Source organism: Pongo abelii, chromosome 1 (assembly GCF_028885655.2).
Source record: "Pongo abelii isolate AG06213 chromosome 1, NHGRI_mPonAbe1-v2.0_pri, whole genome shotgun sequence".
Classification (NCBI taxonomy): Eukaryota; Metazoa; Chordata; class Mammalia; order Primates; family Hominidae; genus Pongo; species Pongo abelii.
Genome location: NC_071985.2, coordinates 42,451,309 through 42,467,331, shown reverse-complemented (window position 1 = coordinate 42,467,331; position 16,023 = coordinate 42,451,309). Strand labels below are relative to the sequence as shown.

General features: G+C 45.1%; 1 protein-coding gene across 13 annotated transcripts in view; it reads left to right on the top strand.

Moving 5' to 3' along the window:
- The window catches only part of PFKFB2 (6-phosphofructo-2-kinase/fructose-2,6-biphosphatase 2), a 46,652-nt gene that overhangs the window by 18,786 nt on the left and 11,843 nt on the right, over positions 1-16,023 (top strand). For 6 of the 13 annotated variants that reach the window (XM_054542744.2, XM_054542788.2, XM_054542860.2 and 3 more), the window contains 9 exons: positions 1,473-1,574; positions 8,771-8,896; positions 9,433-9,529; positions 9,952-10,018; positions 10,156-10,230; positions 10,582-10,638; positions 11,847-11,971; positions 14,327-14,534; positions 14,999-15,145. In XM_054542744.2, the coding sequence (XP_054398719.1) occupies positions 1,490-1,574; positions 8,771-8,896; positions 9,433-9,529; positions 9,952-10,018; positions 10,156-10,230; positions 10,582-10,638; positions 11,847-11,971; positions 14,327-14,534; positions 14,999-15,145 (987 nt within the window). In that variant the 5' untranslated portion in view covers positions 1,473-1,489. 13 annotated transcript variants of the gene reach the window in all.

The window sequence follows — 16,023 nt, the reverse complement described above, 5'->3', positions numbered from 1 at the left end:
AGACGGGCTCACATGATTTGCCGGCGACTGTAGCGCCAGCCCCGGCCACAAGCTGTCGGCTCGATTCGGTCGCGTTACAGGGGAGGCGCCGGGGCCAAGGCAGGGAGGGATCTTAGGAGAGATCGGAGGGTGAGCCACAGCTGCGCAGCCCCGGGTAGGGTCTAGCGGGGCGGGATGTGGGGGCTGCGTGCCCCCGGATGAAGTGCGGGGCCAGGTGCTGGTCCCCAGGCATGGCAGGCAGCGTGGACGTTCTGGGACCGGGAGCCACAGCCTGTGTTTGGGTTGGAGGATTTGTGTGGTCAGTAAAGGAATCGTGTAAGGCTCTTGAAGGCTCAGGACCTTCCGTCCTCACCAGCCCCCTGTTGTCTGAATTGGGGGCATGAGCTCAGGACTTTCCCACTTCAGTTTGAATCAGGGCTTACCCCTCTTCCTGAGGTGACCTTGGGGAAGTCATTTACCACCTCAGCGCTCCGGTGTTCTTTAGACTGAGTCCCGGGGGTAACTAGGGAGAGAGTGCGGAGCAGGGCTTGAGAATGCGCTAGAGGAGAAATGACGACGTGCTAGGGCTGTCTTGGGGTCCAGTCACTGTTTTTCCTTCAGGGAATATGTTCGAGATTTTCCCACGTCCCTCACTTTTTTCTTTTCTTTTCTTTTCTTTCTTTCTTTTTCATTTTTCCTTTTTTTTTTTTTTTTGACAGAGTCTCGCTCTGTCGCTAGGCTGGAGTGCAGTGGCGCGGTCTTGGCTCACTGCAACCTCCGCCTCCCGGGTTCAAGCGATTCTCCTGCCTCAGCCTCCCGAGTAGCCGGGACTACAGGCGCGCACCACCACGCCCGGCTAATTTTTGTATTTTTAGTGGAGACGGGGTTTCACTATGTTGGCCAGGATGGTCTCTATCTCTTGACCTCGTGATCCGCCCGCCTCAGCCTCCCAAAGTGTTGGAATTCCAGGAGTGAGCCACCGTGCCCGGCCTCACTGTTTGCAAAACTGAGTCCTACCGTTAGATTGGAGTTACTTTCCTGGTAATGAACTTCATCTATTCATAACCCACCCCACCCCAACTGCTGCCACTGCTCTGCCCAGATTCTTGAAACTAGAATCTGAGGTCATGAAACCTTGAGCAGGCCACTTAATTCGATGAATCTCAAATTTTCAATCTGTAAAATGAGAAGAAATACTGGTGGCAAAATCTGCCTGATTACAAGATTATTGTTAGGACTGAAGAAGATAACGTCTGTAAATGTAGACTCGTAAGTCAGAAGATAAATGTAAGGTTCTAGTGCAACTCTTTTTATAGGTGAGGAAAAAGAGGGCTAGAGAAGTAGCTGCTAACTGGGAGAAACAGGACTGAACTTGTCTCTTGGCCCAGGGTGTTTTTACTTATATCACATGGATCCAATGCACTAAGTTTTTTTTTTAGGTTATGTCTTCTTTCTTCCCCTTCCCTTTTTTACATTCTACTTCTCTGTTTCAGACATCTGAAGAGCTGCCATGTCTGGGGCATCTTCCTCAGAACAGAACAACAACAGCTATGAAACCAAACCCCCAAATCTTCGAATGTCAGAGAAGAAATGTTGTGAGTTCTGGCAGAGAGGAGGGACTGCTCTCTCTCAGCATTTTATCTTGGGAATATAGTTATAATACTGGACTCTGCTGCTTGGTAGGAGTGATAAATAATTCTTTGACATGGAAATTTAATACAAAGTCTCTAGGGTGGAATGTCCTGTCTAAAACAAGTAGAATTAGTGAAGTGTCTGTTCTTGGGGCTAGACTACTGGTGTAGTCCAGCAGTTTCTTACTGCTTTCTTAAACTGAATCTCTGTCTCCTGGGATGTTTGCACACTGGCTTGCTGATGGAAGTTAGAACTAACATTATTGTACACACAGTGAGTAAGGCACAGTTGCAGGTACAGGAATTACTTGGAGCTGGTAATGTTACCAGCTTTATCTGTTGGGCTAAGTTTTGGGAGAGTGCTGCTCATTGTAGAAATTGCAGATGGGAGCCAGTGCTGCTTGGTTTCCTTCCTACAGGCCTGAGGGGAATGAGCCCTGACACTTGGCTTCTCACAGTGTCTTGGGCATCTTACTTTCTCACAGGTTTAGCCTTTGTACTTTGTAAACTATTTTCCCTATAGGTTCATTTTTTTGAGGACAGCTTTCACATGAGCATGTTCATTTCCATGCCTGTCTTTTAGATAGAAACAGCAGGAGGGTTTGCGAGGAGATGAAGCATCATTTCCTGTCCCCATGGATCTGTATTTCTAAGCATCATAGGCTGCATAGCTTCCCAAAAGATCTGGGACTCTGTTCCCCACATATTTTGGGGAACCTGAAAGAGTGCTAACTCTTGCCTCTGCTTCTGGATGGCACCATTCCTGTGGAATCCTGTCAGTCAGTTCTTCTCACTTCAGTGGTTATATATATATACATATATATAACATATATATACGTTATATATATATATACATATTTATTATATATAACATATATATGATATATACATATATATGTTATATATATAACATATATATGTATATATATAACATATGTATACATATATAACATATATATGTATAATATATACACAAATATATATGTGTATATATATAACCAGTTAGTCAAGGAATATATATATATATCAGCAGGTGGAAACAGCCGACCAGCACGAGACCAGGAATCATCTCATGTTCGAAGCTTTTCCCAGAGCCTCGACCTTGATGTCATGCCCTTGTCAGTTTCATGATTGACAATGATAATCTCTCTTCACCTAGCACCCATGGAGCCTGCTGGACAGAAGCAGCTGGCTGGATGTGATACTGGGGTTGGCAGAGTTAGGGTCTACAATTAGGGTCTCTTTTCTCTGCCAGGGCAAGAAGCTAGGTGCTAAGGGCAGAATACCCCAGGGGAGATAACTACTATAGCATGATGTTTGAGTGTAGCCTCTGGAGTCAGACTGCCTGAGTTTGAATCCTGGGTTTATGACTTCTTAGCTCTTGAACAAGTTGCTTGTTCTCTCCGTGCCTCAGTTTACTCCTTTTAAAAGTGGGAATACTAACAGTGTCTCCCCCAAGAGTGATGTGAGGATTAAATGACTAAATGTAGGAAGGTGCTTAGAAGAGTGTTGGGCATATAGCTAATGTGTGTTATTTTTCACAGGTGACTCAATCTGCCTATTGTATTTATTCCTGAAATGTTTGTATTGAATCATACTCAAATGCTGTATTGGAAGCTCACTATTTAAAAGAGGGCTGTGAATAATTATTTTTTCAGTAAAAAATGTTTTCTTCTCTTATTTGACAATACTGTAACCCAGATTTGGGGATCTCGATGCACCTCTTACAGGGAGGTACACTCATGTTACTAGGGTACTTGATCCAAAAGAGAGCTGGGGCTAGGGGGCAGGATCGATAATTGTGGGAGTCTCTGACTACACAATGCCCTGTGTCAGTCCTTCTAGCTCTGCTTTTTTCTCCATGGTAGGAATCTCTTCTACCTGCTTTCCTAACTCTTCTGTAGTTCCTTTGCCTTGAGGGCTTTCAAGTCAAGGAAGCAGTAATCCCTGGTTTCTTTCCTGTCTTCTAGACTCTAATTCCTGCTGTGGGCTCTAATCTCTTTTTTTCCAAACTCTAGCTTCTCCAAATGCCTTTTTCTTCTCTAAGAAAAAGAAGGTGTCCTAAAGCCACTGTGATTTATTTACCCTATTCTCTCCTCACGTCACAGTCGGGCTGTGAGACTGTTGCAGACATAGTCAAAGGAGAAAATAAAGTTGTGAGTATATGTGTTAACTTACTTCCTTTTCCTCTGCTATAGAGCTGTACTTTGGAGCTGGTTCACCTGGCAGCTTAGTGTTCACATCAGCAGCTGCTTTATTAATAGCTTAACCGTTGTTCCCTTGCTGCTCATTACACCTGTGTTGGCTAACTTTGACTCCGGGAAGTGACTGGGCTTGAGGATTTCAGGGCTGAAGAATGACTTTAGGGAACCAAAACCTCCGAAGGAGCGTTACTGGGACTTCAACTGCTCCAGGGATGGGGCAAAGAGGGGCTACTGGCTGAGGTGCCTTTACAGTGCTCAGAGGACTGGTTTCAGGGCTTATGAAAGCAGAAATGGAGGGCCGGGCGTGGTGGCTCACGCCTGTAATCCCAGCACTTTGGGAGGCTGAGGCGGGTGGATCATGAGGTCAGGAGATCAAGACCATCCTGGCTAACACGGTGAAACCCCGTCTCTACTAAAAATACAAAAAAAAAAAAAAAAAAAAAAAAAATTAGCCGGGCATGGTGGCAGGCGCCTGTAGTCCCAGCTACTCGGGAGGCTGAGGCAGGAGAATGGCGTGAACCCGGGAGGTGGAGCTTGCAGTGAGCTGAGATCGCGCCACTGCACTCCAGCCTGGGCGACAAAGTGAGACTCCATCTCAGGAAAAAAAGAAAAAAAAAAAAAAAGCAGAAATGGAGAAATCTACATACTTTTTTTTTCTTTTTAATTTTTTTTTTTTTTGAGTAGTTCTGGAACAGACAAGTTCTTCCATGTACCTTTCCCTAAATACAAAAGCAATGTATGTTCATAAAAAATTCAAACTACAGAAAGGATTTAGAAAGCGAAAAGTAAAAAACTCCTGTTTCTTCCAAGTTTGATTCTTTTCGACATCTTATTCTGGTATATCCTATTAATAAAGGTAGGTTCATATTGTTCATATTCTGTTCAGCTGCCATTTCCTTTTTTTTTTTTAAACAAGTTACTGTCTTGTGGACATCCTTTTAACGTTGATAAATGCAGATTTACCTCATTCTGCATTGTATGGATATGCCAGCTTTCCATGGATAGGCATTTAAATTGTTTCCAGTTTTTCATCATCACAAAGAGTGCTGCAGTGACCATTCTTACACATACACCTTTGCACATTTGTGCCAGCAACTTTTCCTACAGAAATAATAGAAAAGATAGACACATTGGAAATGTTCATCAGTATTACTAATTTGCTCTCCTGAGAAGTTCTATATTGTAAGCTGTTTTCAATATTTCAAGATATTTGATGGAAATTGGGCAGCATCAACTATAGCCATAGTGGTTAACTGAAACATCAGCTTTCTTAGTGTTTGACCGTAGTTATATGAACTTGGTTATTTCATACCTGTCAACTGGCAGGAGATAATCAGCAGTTCTGACTTCTGATGAATAAAGATAAAATGTCACTAATGAAACATGCTTTATGGGCGCATATTTCTAAATATTAGGCCTCTTTAGAGCCAATAAAAGAAGACGACCTGGGTCCTGAAAAGGCTGGGAACCATTGCTCTCCTAGACCATCCTTCAGGATTAGAATGGAGAGCAAGTTGTGTTTACCGTGAGGGTACCTTTGTCAAGTGCTGACATGAGGCACAGGAGCTGGCAGCTGGGACTGAATGGGCAGTCATGAGATCAGGAGACCGGTCAGAACCCTGACCTTGACTGTCTATTGTGGGACCATGGACAAAGCTCTTAATTTCTCCAGGCTTGAGTTTTTCCATTTACACGAGGGAAGTTATCAAGTCCTCATTTTTTTTGTAAATCTTTTTTTTAAAAAATACATTTATTTATTTATTTTGAGACTGGGTTATGAGACTGGCTAATTTTTATATTTTTAGTAGAGATAGTGTTTCACCATATTGCCAAGGCTGGTCTCAAACTCCTGGGTTCAGGCGATCCACCCACCTTGGCCTCCCAAAGTGAGGATTACAGGCATGAGCCACCGCGCCCGGCCTCAAGTCTTCATTTTATCTAAGGAAGTTTATGAAAGGAAAATGAGTTTAAGTTTGAGAAAAGGAGTTGAACCTGGCTTAAAGAAGGTGGAAGAGAATTTCAGGATTGAAACAGTTTTCCATTGTATATCAAGAGATGGGTTACATTGTCTCTGAAATTAATCAGGTGGCAGTGGCAGGTGGTTTTGTTTTTTAACAGGCAGGACAGAATGTTCCTACTTTTGCCAGTGTGGTAATTTGAGATAGGAAGTGTGGTTTAGTTTTGTACTCCAGAAAATGAGAAGCCCTGGTTGTAGCAGGTGTGCTTAAGTGTATTCTGGACAGAGGCGAGAGGTGCGTTGCTGGAGGGCTCTTGGGAGGTCCCAGTGGATGCAGTTTTTTTTTTTTTGTTCTTAGCATTCTCTGTCCACATGGGTAAACAGAGAGCAGCTGGTTCCCTGGTTGCCTTTAGAGCAGCTCCCAAGTATCAGTTCATTTTAAGCTTTAGGGAGGGTAATAGGACCTTTGGGGAAGTGCCTAATGGGCTGGAAGGTGCGAACAAAGCAGGCCTAGAAGTGCAGGTAATGAGCCAAATCATGGGGGATTGAGAGCAGGCATTGAGCTGAGCTGGAGAAAGTGAAGACTCAGGAGATTTTACTACTTAAACCTGAGACAGCTGATCCCATGCAGAGGCTATCTGCCTCTTAGGGGCCAGTGATTAGGGATTAATGCCAGCTGAGGCTTCAGGGTACAGTTTGCTTGCCTTTGAGCTCCCTGTTTGAACACAGATGAAAATCACTTATGTTGCTCCTTTACCTACCTTGGAGGGGCTCCTGCTGAGACTCAGGAATTTTCCATGTGTGCAGTGGGTAAAGGACTAAAAGCCAAGCCCTCTGACCCCAGGTCTGGGCCTCCACTTCTCCCTCCTCACCACTAGGGTCACTCTGAGTACTTCTTGCCAAACACCCTTAGGAAACTCTTTTCCTTCCGAGGGTGGTTCTCTACCTGGGCCCCTCCTCCCACTTCTTCATTGAGATCTTTCTACATTTATTTCTCAAAAAATGAAAGTCGTATTTCCCATCCAAGTACCTCCATTTTACAGAACTGTTTCTTAATCTTACAAGGTCCCTTAGTACCAGGCAGAGGGGCAGCCGCAACTTGCAGGGCACCTTCTGGGAATCAGTGGTGGGAAGTGGGAGGTGAAGGTGTTTCTTCCTTTTCCCCCCATCCTGTGCAGGGCCTTCCCTCATTGGAGCCGGCAGAGACTGAGCTGTCCCAGATGACCGCAGGGTGGTTTTTGGACCCGGGACAATGGCTGGCAGCAGTGCAGGTCCTTCTCCCACCTCTCCTCTGCAGCAAGATGGGCCGGGAGGAGCCAGCCCCTGTGAGCAAAGTGATGAGGAACCTCTTTTTTTGGAGAAAAGCTGCAAGGAAGCACAAGATCTGTGTTCTAGTGCCAGCTGTACCCTTGACTCATTATGTGTCCCTAGGCAAGTTACCTGTCCCCTGAACATCTAGTGTGCCCTGCCTGTCCAGTGAGACTTATCTCTGCAAATGAGCATTCCTGAAGTAAGTTAATTTACTAAGGAAGGGTAGCCTGAGGACTGTTAATGCTTCTCAATTGTCTTGCTTTTACGTGGGCCATGGTGGCAGATTGGCCCTGATGCCCTATGTGGGCTGGCTCTACCCTGAAGCTTCCTGAGGTCTATTCAGAATGTGTATCAAGTAAGCTTTGCCAACTCAATCTCACTGTGGTTTAGTAATTCTGGCTTAAAGAGGAGCTCATGGCCTGAGTGAAAAGGCCAAAACAGCTTGAGGCAGGGCTTTTTGCCGTGGACAAGCTAATTCTTGCCCATGGTTCTGAAGGGTTGAGTGGGATCCTGGAGACAGAAACTCTGTTGGACCTATTATAGGAGCCAGCTCAGTTCTGCACTGGTAGAATCTCCAAGCATTAGACTTTCCTTCACAGCTCTGTCATTTTTATATTTCTAGGCATTCTTATGTTAAGGATGATGTCATTGTTACTTTTCTTTCTTTCTTTTTTTGAGACGAAGTCTTGCTCTGTCGCTCAGGCTGGAGTGCAGTGACGGGATCATGGCTTACTGCAACCTTGAACTCCTGAGCTCAAGCAATCCTCCTGAGTAGCTGGGACTATAGGTGCACACTCCCACATCTGGCTAAGTTAAATATATATATATATCTTAAATATATGTCTTAAATATTATATATTTAAGATATATATTAAATGTCTTAAATATTATATATTTAAGATATATATTAAATATCTTAAATATATATATATATATATTTTAAGAGACAAGGGTCTCTCTATGTTGCCCAGGCTTATCTTGAACTCCTGGCCTCAAGTGATCCTCCCACCTCAGGCTCCCAAATTGATGGGATTACAGGCATGAGCTGTCATGTCTGGCTGCAGCATGGTTATTTTCTTTCTTATCCTTGCTACTTTTTTCCTCTTTCCACCTTGGGTACTTCAGTGAAGACCTCAGACATGTGGGAAAGACGTGTCTTGGTTTGGGCATTTTCTGGAAGCCTGCATAACCTTTTAACTCTATTTCAGGAGGCCTGCCTGATATCACCTTATTTGTCTTCCCAGACTTGCTGAACCTTTGCTCCACAGGTTTATGAAGATAAAATGAGATTATGACTATGAAGTTCGTAGCTCAGTGTATAAACCTTACTAGGCCCCAGTGGGACTGGGTGCCTCACGCCTGTAATCCCAGCACTTTGGGAGGCTGAGGTGGGTGGATCACGAGGTGAAGAAATTGAGACCATCCTGGCCAACATGGTGAAACCCCATCTCTACTGAAAATACAAAAATTAGCTGGGCATGGTGGCGGGTGCCTGTAGTCCCAGGTATTCGGGAGGCTGAGGCGGGAGAATCACTTGAACCTGGGAGGCAGAGGTTGCAATGAGCTGAGATCACACCACTGTACTCCAGCCTGGCGACAGAGCGTGACTCCGTCGCAAAAAAACAGACACCAAAAAACCTTACTAGGACCCTAGTCATTTCGTTTTATTTTGTTTAATTTCCTTCTAGCATGGGCCTCCTACATGACCAACTCCCCGACTCTGATCGTTATGATTGGTTTGCCGGCCCGGGGTAAAACTTATGTGTCCAAGAAACTAACACGCTACCTCAACTGGATTGGAGTCCCCACCAAAGGTAAGTGTGGCTCATTCCCTAGGAAAGAAAATTATTAGTTCCTGGGCCTCACAGGTCTCTGGGAGACTTATTCTTCCTGGCATCAATGCTATAGGGTGCTTCTGGCAGAAATAGCAGTTGCTTTCTGGTTTACTGGAGTTATTCTCTATTCCCAGACTTGTCTCCTCCTGGCGTGGGTGGATTGGCCTAGTTTTGAGGGAATGCCTTTGATAGGACTGTTAAGATTTAGATGAGCATAGGGCTGTACCTTTTCAGAAGGCTTACATGGACATCATCTTATATAACCCTAGCAGTGTCTCTGTGAAATAAACAGAGTGGCTGAGGAAATTGAAACCTCAGACAGCTTAAGACTTGTCCAAGGTCTAGAAAGTCAGGACTTGAACCCAACTCTTTTGACTCTTAATATTGTTCCCAACCTACCATGTTGCTGCTTTTTTCATCCCCTTGGTCACTCTGACATTAGGCCAAGAAACAAGTCCCATTTGGTGGGGCCATCATATTATTTTGCTGCTGAAGGATTTGGGTGTCTTCTACAGTGTTTAATCTTGGGGTGTATCGGCGTGAAGCAGTCAAGTCCTATAAGTCCTACGACTTCTTTCGGCATGACAATGAGGAGGCCATGAAGATCCGCAAGTGAGTCTTGTTTAAGGCCTGATCTCCAGGTCAGCTCTTTCTTGGCCGTCATGAGACTTGGTGTGACAGGGCTTGGTTTCATCTCAGTAAATATCTTATGGGGAAGTTAAATGGAAGCTATCTGATGGGCAAGTGGCCTTGGGCTTGGGTGGTCAGAAGAACAGGGCTCAGGGTGATACCTGTGTGCTTGTAGGAGAAGTCTAAAGAGGGCTAAGATCTGTGCATTGGGGCAGGGGCGGGAAGGGGTTATAGGATGGTGTGAAAACCCTCAGTGAGAAAATTGAAAGATCTAGTTAGAGAAAGGTTTTGAACAGTGGGAAACTAAGTGGGCAGAGATGTGACTCCTGTAGCCACCCAAATGTTTGTGTCTCTGACTGTTTGAGCTTAGCTCTCCTTGCTGGTTTCATTTGCTCTCATGGCAGACAGTGTGCTCTGGTGGCGCTGGAAGATGTTAAGGCATATCTCACTGAGGAGAATGGTCAGATTGCGGTAAGCTTTATCTGCTGCTGCTTCTTTCTGGTCCCCACCCTTGCAGCAGCCTGGCTACCCAGCCCCACCTTGAGTCTGCCCTGGTGGGGTTCCATTTCTCTGTTCCTGCTCATTTACCTTGTGTGCTTTCTTCACAGGTGTTTGATGCCACCAATACAACCCGGGAGAGGAGGGACATGATTTTGAACTTTGCTGAACAGAATTCCTTCAAGGTAGGATCTGACTCCACGCTGGAGGAAAAGGGATGAGTAGAGTTGGGGAGTCAGGCTACGGGCATGGATCTCTCACTCTAGTGGGTGAGGACAGGATGGGATATCTGAATCTCTTCTCTCAGAGCATTCCCCCAGTCCTTGAGTGTTTTCATTCAGGTCCTTTCTCAGACTGTTAGCCTGTATGTTCGAGGCCCAGGGGCTGTGGTAAGAGCTATGAGGAGGACTTGAAGGCCACTTTCATGAAGAAAATCCTGGGAGATGTGGTGGCTGGGTGGGGTAGATGAGCATGTGCTCTTAATTAACAGCCTGGCATTTTTGACTTGCTTATCACTGCCTTCTCTCCATGGCCAGGTATTCTTTGTGGAATCCGTCTGTGATGATCCTGATGTCATTGCTGCCAATATTCTGGTTGGTGACACCCCTACATATCATCTCCTCTTCACCTTTTGTGCTGTGTGTGTTGGGGGTGTGTGTGTGTGTGTGTGCATGTGTGTGTGTTGTTGGGGAGGGGTGTTTTCATAATGAAAGAGAGAAATAGACATGTTTAACATCACAAAGAGATCTTTTCTATCTGCCAGAGCCCCATCTGGTACTTCTACACTCTTCTTTTGGGAGAGGAAACTGAGGCTTTAAAGAATCAAATAAGAATTAGCTGTTGAATTGAAACCAGGGTTTAGGTTGTAGGATTCTTGGCCCTGTGCTCTGGGTATTATATGAATGCTGAGACCTAGATGCTGGAATAGATCAGCTGGGTGCGGTGCTCATGCCGGTAGTCTCAGGACTTTGGGAGGCTGAGGCAAATGGATTGCTTGAGCCCAGGAGGATCACCTTAGCCTGGGAGGTTGAGGCCACAGTGAGCCGTGATTGTGACACTGCAGTCCAGTCTTGGTGACAGAGTGAGAACATGTCCAAGGAGGTTGAGGCTGCAGTGAGCCATGATTGTGCCACTGCAGTCCAGTCTTGGTAACAGAGTAAGAACCTGTCTCAAAAAAAAAAAAAAAAAAAGAGTAGATCAGACTCTTCATTTCAGGACTTACCTACAGGAAGGTTATCTCCCCAGCATTTGTCCAATGTTCTAGTCAGTGTTCTATACATTGAGCTCCTTATTCCCTGTGGGGTCACAGTGTAAGCCAGTCCCCATTGGATGGGTTGTGCTCTGCTGGACCGAGTAGATATCTGTACATGGTCTTATGCAGGTGCTCTCCCAGCCGTAGGAACTTGGGATCATCTGAGGAAGAGGCATCTAGTCCCAAGTCAGGCACTGGGGTCATGCACCCTATTCTGAGTGGTAATAGGGAAACATTGGAGCCTGTTCTGTTTTCTCAGGAAAGTACATAAAGGGATTGGGGCCCAGGAGCAGCTTTGGCTGCGTGACTGCCTCTGTCCTTCAGCCAAGTGCAGGCACATGACTCCCCAGTTGTCTTAACTTTTTTGGTTGCCAGGGTCACAGGACGGGGCGGGGCGGGGCGGGGGGTACTCAATGAGTAGAGTGCCAATGTTCCAGTGAAAGGCGACTTTTATGGACTTCTTTTTCTTTTTTTTAGCAGTGGCTATTTGTAGGAGGACTGTTACGGGCAGACCTCTGATGAGGCCTTTACTGGTTCCTATGATTTCAGGAGGTTAAGGTGTCGAGCCCTGACTACCCTGAAAGGAACAGAGAGAACGTAATGGAGGACTTCCTGAAGAGAATTGAGTGCTACAAAGTTACCTACCGACCTCTTGACCCAGACAACTATGACAAGTAAGGTTTAAGGCCATGGTTTGAAGGGCCCAAGGCAAAGGTCTCATCTGGGAAAATAACCTTTCTCCCTGAGTTCTCTAACTTCCTTCTGATAGTCTAGATCTATAGTGTTAACATCATCCCAGAGAAATAAGGTATGGATTTGTGGCTTTTATGTGTATTGCATCTTGTACATGAAAAATTGAAGTAGTTTGTTTTGTTTTGTTTTGAGACGGGGTCTCGCTCCGTCACCCAGGCTGGAGTGCAGTGGCAAAATCAGGGCCCACTGCAACTGCTACCCCCTGGGCTCAGGTGATCCTCCCACCTCAGCCTCCTGAGTAGCTGGGACCACAGGTGTGCGCCACCATGCCCAGCTATTTTTTTTTTTTTTTAGTAAAGATAGAGTTTCCCCATGTTGGCCAGGCTGGTCTTGAACTCCTGAGCTCAAGTGATCCACCCGCCTCAGCCTCCCAAAGTGCTAGGATTACAGGTATGAGTCACTGCACCTGGCCGGAAGTGTTTTTTATCATCAATTTTTTCTCTCCAGTCTCTAGAGCATGATTTCCTCAATCTCAGTATTATTGGCACTTTGAGCTGGGTAATTCTTTGTTGTAGGAGCTGTCCTGTGCATTGTAGGATGTTTAGCGGCTTCCCTGGCCTTTGCCCACTAGATGCCAGTAACACCTCCAAGCTGTGACAACCAAAATGTCTCCAGACATGGCAGATGTTCCCCAGGGGGCACAGTCATCCCTGGTAGAGAATCACTGCTCCATATCTGAACGGGGGTGTTGTAGGATACCCTTTGGAGATGTGTCATCAGTTTTTAAAGTTTATATATATTATATGATATTTCACATATATTAATGCTTGTGTGTATATCATGCATATTATAGCATAACATATTATATATATTACATATTGCATATTTTTTATGTCTATCTCTCTCTCTCTCTCTCTATATATATATAACATGCAAAGCCCTCAAGAACATGCCTGACTCAGAGAAATGTCTGATCAATGCCAGCTGTCGTTACTATGGAAGCATTTGTTGGCAGTGTGGTATAGACTATAGATTAACTTGTCATGTGTGAGGTATATGAGCCATAACAAAACCAAGTCCATGTTGAAGAAAGATGGTGTACACATGGAAATCTGCAAGAATGTGGCCTCATAAAAGAACATGCATTCAGGGCAGTTAACAGCTCTATTCATATAATACAGACCTGCAGCCAAGTAAATGGCACATTTAATGTGCATGGCACACTTAATACAGTGGTCTGTTTAATGTTTTCAGCCTTTCAGTTCCTTCAAGTGGGTTTCCCAGAATCCCCTTAATTCGGAGGCTGAAAACCACCTCTAGATATGGCATAAAATTATTCTTCAGCTGGAACAAGGTCCCACCTAGAAAAACATACAGAAGATCTACATAGATATACATGTGTATGTTTGTATATGTTATCTCTGGTAGTAGGGTGATGCATGATTTGCATCCTTCCATCATTTTTTCTGATTTTTTGATTTAAAATAGGCACTTATGACTTTTTTTGTTGAGATGGAGTCTCTCGCTTTTGTTGCCCAGGAGTGCAGTGGCATGATCTCGGCTCACTGCAACCTCCCCCTTCCTGGGTTCAAGCAATTCTCCTGCCTCAGCCTCCTGAGTAGCTGGGATTACAGGCACCCACCACCACGCCTGGCTAATTTTTGTATTTTTAGTAGAGATGGGGTTTCACCATGTTGGCCAGGCTGTTCTCAAACTCCTGATCTCCTGGTCCACCCGCCTTGGCCTCCCAAAGTGCTAGGATTACAGGCATGAGCCACCGCGTCCAGCCACACTTATGACTTTTATAAAAAGAACAATCTCATGTTGGCCTCGAAGCAAGCAATGTCTGAAAGTGTCATTGAGAGAATCATAATTAGGTAGATGCAGGGAGTATATAGACATTTCTGTCTGTGCTTCTGCTGCCTCTTCCCTTCCCCTCATTCCTCGTCATGCCATATTCTGGCCAAGTCTTAACTGCCTCAAAAGGGGCCTATTCTTCTCACCAAATTTTGGGCTTAGCAAAATCTTCAGGTCACCTAGTCTAGCCCCTGATGGGAAGCCTGAATTCTGTTTATCATGTTTATCTACATTACGTGTCACACTACAGGCACTGAGGAAATGGTATGAACTTACTAGAAGTTCAGGAAATTGTACTTCATCTTGGTTTTAAGGAGTAATTAATCTCCTACCATTTGGTTCCATAAACGTGGGTGTGACAGAGGAGGGGAGGAAGAGCTGCTGTGAGCCTGCAAGTCCCTATAGAAATCCTTTTCCCTCTGATTCTTATTCTCAGATTTTCTTACCTAGGGAATTTTTTTTTTCCTTTCCTGTCCCAGGGATCTTTCTTTCATCAAGGTGATAAACGTGGGCCAGCGGTTTTTAGTCAACAGAGTCCAGGACTACATCCAGAGCAAGATAGTCTACTACCTCATGAATATCCACGTCCAGCCTCGCACCATTTACCTTTGCCGGCATGGAGAAAGCGAGTTCAATCTCTTGGGGAAGATTGGGGGTGACTCTGGCCTCTCGGTGCGGGGAAAGCAGGTGAATAATTAGTCAGCACACTGGATTTTCTAGGCTTAGAGTTAGAAGGGCATGGCTGAGGTCATCTCTTTTATCTCCTTACTTAAATCCCATTTGGACGTAGGCTGTGGTCTCATATGCAAGTGCTCAAGGTGTGTTCTTGCTCACTGCGTCTAGCTCTGTATTGAAGTGTAGATAGCTTGGACCCATTTCTGCTGTGATCATTCAACCATGAGATATTCATTGGGCACAACTTGTGTACTTAGCATTGTACAGGGTGCTCCAGTTAAAGTTCATTTCCTTTTGGGTTTATATTAACTATGTAGCACCTTATGGATTTTGACCATGGCTATGCACGTTGTCCATTACAGGCCAAGTTAACAGGCTTTGTGTATATGTGTGTTGAGTGAGTGTGTGTGTGTGTGTGTGTGTGTGTGTGTCTGTGTGTTTTCTTTTTACCCTTAATTTTCATTTTTAAACCCCAGTTTGCCCAAGCTCTAAGGAAATTTCTGGAGGAACAGGAAATAACAGACCTCAAAGTGTGGACAAGCCAGTTGAAGAGGACCATACAGACTGCTGAATCTCTCGGGGTGCCCTATGAGCAGTGGAAGATTCTGAATGAGATTGATGCTGTGAGTAGAAAGCTCTGAAGGCCCAGAAAAGCCAACAAGAGTCTCGTATTCAGGCAGGAACTCTCAGAAGTCACTATTTAGACAGTTTTATCTAGGAAACTAGAACCAACAAGTAAAAACTCTGAGGAAGCTGACTCTATGGCCAGCTCGGGGGCTCAGGGAGGACAATTGCACCCTTAATCAGGGGTTTCCTGCCTGATTCACTACCTGTGCCAATCATGGGACCCAAACCAATTTTTGAGCCAGCCTTTCTGGCACCTGGGGAAAGTAGGGCTAACAAGGACTCATTTTGTTCCTTTGTATATTTGCCTCCTGGGAAAAATAAATAGCTAACAACCCACTTCTTTGCTTTCTGCTTAGATCATTTGGTCAGCTATTCAGGAAAAGTTTTTCCCAAAATTTCTCTTGGCTTTCTCTCTTCTTGAGCACAAAAGTAGAAATTTCTTTTTTTTTTTTTTTTTTTTTTTTTGTGAGATGGAGTCTCGCTCTGTGGCCCAGGCTGGAGTGCAGTGGCGTGATCTTGGCTCACTGCAACCTCCGCCTCCCGGGTTCGAACAATTCTCTCCCTCAGCCTCCCGAGTAGCTGGGATTATAGGCATCTGCCACCATGCCTGGCTAATTTTTGTAGTTTTAGGGGAGACGGGGTTTCACCATCTTGGCCAGGCTGGTCTTGAACTCCTGACCTTGTGATCCACCCGCCTTGGCCACCCAAAGTGTTGGGATTACAGGCATAAGCCACCACGCCCGGCCGACATTTCTTTTTCTTTCCTTCCTTCTACCCTTTTATTTTTCATGCAAGGTCTCCAGTCCCTTCAGTTTCCCTCCTTCTCTGCTTCCTGTTCCTTTTAGCCTCTTGACTTTCTTGATCTGTAAGTTCC